Below are 4,746 nucleotides of genomic sequence, written 5' to 3'. Positions count from 1 at the left end.
TGTATACTTTACATTTAGAAGACAAACTGTTGTATACTTTACATTTACTTGTAGATGACTTGTTCAAAAGCTGCAGGTTAAAGGTGACATGGCCAACAAGGACATTTAGAATAAAATAAGATATTTGGCGCCACTCAGTGTCTGAAAATAGAAATTGTATCTTTGTGCCTAAAAGGGCCGAAATTTGTGCATCAAATTTATTGAAAGTCGTTATTTTGTGTATTTTAAACAAATCTTTGCCTCCTGGAATGACAGTGTTCTAGTAAAATATTATTTTCAATTACCTGTACACATAATTAAACACTAATTGTAACAAAAAAGCTTATTTTTGTTTAAGACTGCAAGCATATTGCAAATAAAGATTTTTTTAGTTCTTTTGCTGCTGTAATTTCCTGCATGTCAGTGAACAACAGAGGAAACCCCAATAATGGTCAGTCAGGTCATCTGGACAATTAGTTTTTAATGAAAAGACCTTTCGCCCTATCCAGAGGGCTTCATCAGTCTGAGGAGATGATGCCCTCTGGATAGGGAGAAACGTCTTTCCATAAAAATGAACTGTCCAGATGACCTGACTGACCATTACTGGATTTTGTACCTGGATGATTGAGCATGAACTTTGATGTCTTGAACAGAGGAAAACATCACTCATCACCCAAGTTCTCAAATGTCCTGCTTCTGCTCAATAATCCAGGAAGCTACAGGTCCTCTGGACGGACTCTTCTTGTTGAAACGTTTAGTCTTTTATCCAGAAGGCTTCTTCAGTCTGAGGAAGTTCAGTTCCGTCCCTCAGACTGTTGAAAGGCCCTCGGTCAAATGAGCTGAAACTTTTGACACATTAATTGCTTAAATAGCTCAAAGATGAAGTAGTTCGTTAAAAAAAACCGTACAAAAATAAAAATGGGGAAAAGAAACTGATTGTCTGGCACAACAAAACATTTTTCTGTGAAGTTTTTACTCGAAGGCGTTTAACGAGCCTGGCAGACAAAGCGCAGGGCTAACGGAAACAGTATAGATTTCCCATGATTCCTTGCGCGAAGAATAGCTCCTGTTTGTTCATAGTAAGCTCCATAAGCCACCGGATGTGAAAATAGCACTTTTTAATCACAGCGTCCTCAAGTCGAGAGTATTTAATGGATTGTACTGTTCGTAGATAAAGAGCAGCGTTGTTGGAGGCTGTTGAATCGTCTCTACACCGAACTATAGGTGGGTAAAGCCGAGCACACTGCCGCAGTTAGCTGCTAGGAGCTAATTATTTAGCTCGTTAGTGTCCCACCAGCAGGACAGGAGCTACTATATCATGCTGTCCCTGTAACCAGAACTATGTCTTCAACCTCCGAGGACATCCAATGTCCCCTCGAGTCATGGTTTCCATCCTTGTTCCTTGTAGGTTGCCTTCAGGATGTCCTACTCTCCTCCGATGACCCGGCCGCAGATCGGGATCCCCCTGCCCCCCGGGATCCCCCCTCCACAGTACGCAGGCTTTGCACCTCCAGTCCCGCCAGGTACCGACCCACCTCACCTGGATCAGCTGTGTGTGGACAGCAGCCCGGGTTCAGGGCACATAACACCCTCTGTTAGCAAAATATCCCATGAAACCACTGCACATGGTGTACTGGATGCACAACAACTCATTAAGTCAACCAGTTCAAGCAACTGGTCAGCAAGCTGACCTTTAAAACACTGGATTGATTAAAATGCAGGCAAATCTGCAGAAATGTACCTCAAACTGGACCCTCGGCACTTATTTTGAGCCCTAACAGATCCAGCAAGGCTTTCATTTAATTCCCGTTAGCAAAATATCTCATGAATGAAACTATAAGGAAATTATCACAAGACATACTGGTATATCTACAGCAGAAGATAAAACAGCCACTGTAGGTGTGGTAGTAGCTGAGAGTAATAGTTTAACACAGACATGAGAGATCTTCACATCGTACACAAACAACAAGTAGAAGAAAGTGTTGGTGAAGATTCTCAGTCATCCACGACTTGGTTAATCAGTCCTCGCTGCACTGGACTGCAGACACCACACCCCTCTGTGTTTGGGTGTTTGTCCTTAAGGTGGATCAGACTATGTCTTTGAGTCCTGTTGGGTTTGAAATGTACTGGGAATTAATTGTACTTAATTAAGAAATTTGGTCAAATACACAATTTTCCCCATTTTGTCACATTTTCTTTTGAACTTGGTGTAAAGTGAAACCAGAAGTGACATGATGGGGGAACTTAAAAAAAGAGCTTCATCTCTCCCATATAGTGACTTAAGATAATTAAAATAAATGTCATTTGTACAGAGATTGAGCTAAAAGATTCTGTGGTAGTAGCTGAAGGTCATCCTCAACACAGAGTCCGAGTGTGGTTTCTCGTCATGAAATCTTGATCGGAATGGGGGCGGGTGATATGCATTCCTTTATGTTTTAAATGTTTGTTTTTGTCTGCAGGGACTCCCATGCTCCAGGTTCACATGGGTATGGTGTCGCCGGCACCCACGGTGAGAGTAGTTTCTGGCCTCGTTGTCAGAAACAACATGAGCTTTAAACATAAACATCCTAAATAATGAAAACTTCAAACATGCTTCGCTGTCGCAGGTTCTGATCCCGACCACAGTTGCCCTGGTGCAGAATCCTGTAAGTATAAAGAGAGAACCCAGTCTCAGAAGCAGGGATCCAGAGGGCAGCGGGCCCACCACCACTGTGTTTGTGGGGAACATCTCTGAAAAGGCGTCAGACATGTTGGTCAGACAGCTTTTAGCGGTGAGTTTTCTCAAATGACGGTTGAAGGGCTGCCAGCATGTTTTAATTTAATTCATCTGAATGACCCATTTTCCTTCAAAAATCTAAATCCCGAATTTCTGTTTGATTTTTTTAGTCCAAACAAACTTAACTCAAAGAATTGTAAATTAAAGTACAAAATACTTGTTTCAAATGAGTTGTTTTGTATTTATTCCAAATAAGAGTGAATATTCAGCATGTTGTGAGGAAGAACTGCTGCAAGCTGTGGGCGGTAATCAAGTCGAGCTTTTACCTTCACAATAAGGAGAAAACTGTTTCAAATAACCAAGATAGAACGTAGTCAACAACAAAAATACTGTCATTGCATATTTTTATAGTCGATGCATCAAATACAGAGCTGGTCTTAGATGGTCCGTGTCGGAACGATACAAAAAATGTTTTGATTCTGCAATGCTCAGCTGGAACATCTGGACAGGATGGTTTCTTGTTTGCTAAGAAAGCACACGGTCTCCTCTAACAAAGAATAACGTGAGGAAAAGACCTCCAGAGGACTAGAAGGAGATGGATACAATCTAAAACAGAGACTTTCAAAATGTGTGAGCATTTCACTGGAAACAGAAAAAAGTCTTAACCAGGTGGAGTCATGTCCTCTGGACGGATTCTTCTTCTTGAAACATTTTTATCCAAAATACTTCTTCAGTCTGAGGAGCTGCAATGAACTCAGTCTTATAAATATCACCTTCTCAAAGTGGATCAACCAGTTTGTTGTTGACATCCAGAACTAGCTGTTCACGTGATAAGGGAGGACCATCAGCCTAACAATTGATTGTTAGTCCCCTGATGGCCACTTGCTATTCACAGAGGGCTGAGTGATGCTAGCTAACAGTTGGACACGGGAGGCCTCTGTTTAATAACTAACATGGGCTCAGATTGTGGTCTAGAAGTTTCTTCAGTGTAAAATGCAGCAGAGAGACAACATGTCTGACTTCATGAAGCTCATTTAGCAGCTTCAAAACCTTCTAGAGGTTCAGATCTTCCTGCTGACAGGAAATGGACTGATGTACCCAGGGCAGAGTAGGGTGGCATGAAGACAAACGCTGAAACATTTAAAATTAAAATAAAATGTTAGCAAATTAACATACCGGTAATCGACTTTGTTGATTATGGCAACTTTTTACGACAGCCCTATAAACCAGTTGAGTAATGGTCTAAAATTGCTCTACGTGAAGACAAAGTTTAACAGATTAATGTATGTAATGGTAAATATGAATAAAACAAATAGTATTTTAAACATTGTCACTAAGGTGAAACCCTGCTTGAGTTCAGCAGTAATCCAGTTTTAGAGGAGATCTGTGTTTGAACCTGTATGCTTCACACAGGTTAGTCGTTATATTTATTATCGGCGTAGATTTTGTGTCTTTATTCTGATTTTACTCCATTTGGTATGTTGCTTTGTGCGTTGCCTGTTTTCTGTTTGTACGGCACTTTGGTTGGCCTTGTCGCTGTTTTAAGTGCTCTATAAATAAAATGGTATGGTATGGAGAACACTTCAGATGGTCCCTCCTGACTCTTGGACATCAGAATACAAATCTACATGTACAGACAAGGCTGTGCAAGATAAATACAGAAGATCATGCGTGTTTAAATTCAATTCAGTTTATTTATATAGTGCCAAGTCACAACAGACGTCCTATCAGGGCACTGTTTACAGAAGCTTCATTACCGGTATATTCATTTTTCTCTTGCTTCCTTGACCTTACAGAAATGTGGTATTGTTCTGAGCTGGAAAAGGGTTCAAGGTGCCTCTGGGAAACTTCAAGGTAAAAGTTTAACATAATTTTATTTCTTTGTACCTTCAACACTGCACTATCCAAAGACCTAAGTCAGGATCTCAGTGCGCTGTGTCTGTTGGAGACCAGCTGGAAGAGAGTCGGACATGAGTTGGAAGAAAGTTGGAGACCAGCTGGAAGAGAGTTGGAGATTAGTTGGAAGAGAGTTGGAGATTACGGTAGTTGGA

At 41.0% G+C, this 4,746-nt stretch overlaps 1 protein-coding gene across 2 annotated transcripts in view; it reads left to right on the top strand.

Moving 5' to 3' along the window:
• Positions 1-1,016: 1,016 nt before the first annotated feature.
• rbm25a (RNA binding motif protein 25a) overlaps positions 1,017-4,746 on the top strand; it is a 16,961-nt gene continuing 13,231 nt past the window's right edge. The window contains exons 1-6 of one of the 2 annotated variants that reach the window (XM_037695561.1): positions 1,029-1,058; positions 1,151-1,203; positions 1,388-1,502; positions 2,439-2,488; positions 2,586-2,750; positions 4,492-4,549. In XM_037695561.1, the coding sequence (XP_037551489.1) occupies positions 1,400-1,502; positions 2,439-2,488; positions 2,586-2,750; positions 4,492-4,549 (376 nt within the window). In that variant the 5' untranslated portion in view covers positions 1,029-1,058; positions 1,151-1,203; positions 1,388-1,399. Of the gene's footprint in view, positions 1,204-1,387; positions 1,503-2,438; positions 2,489-2,585; positions 2,751-4,491; positions 4,550-4,746 lie in introns of both variants that reach the window. The other variant, XM_037695560.1, reaches the window with a different exon arrangement.

The sequence above is a fragment of the Nematolebias whitei genome, chromosome 21 (assembly GCF_014905685.2).
Source record: "Nematolebias whitei isolate Nwh7 chromosome 21, NemWhi1, whole genome shotgun sequence".
NCBI lineage: Eukaryota > Metazoa > Chordata > Actinopteri > Cyprinodontiformes > Rivulidae > Nematolebias > Nematolebias whitei.
Note: the sequence above shows the minus strand (reverse complement) of the source record. Positions and strands in the feature narration are given on the sequence as shown.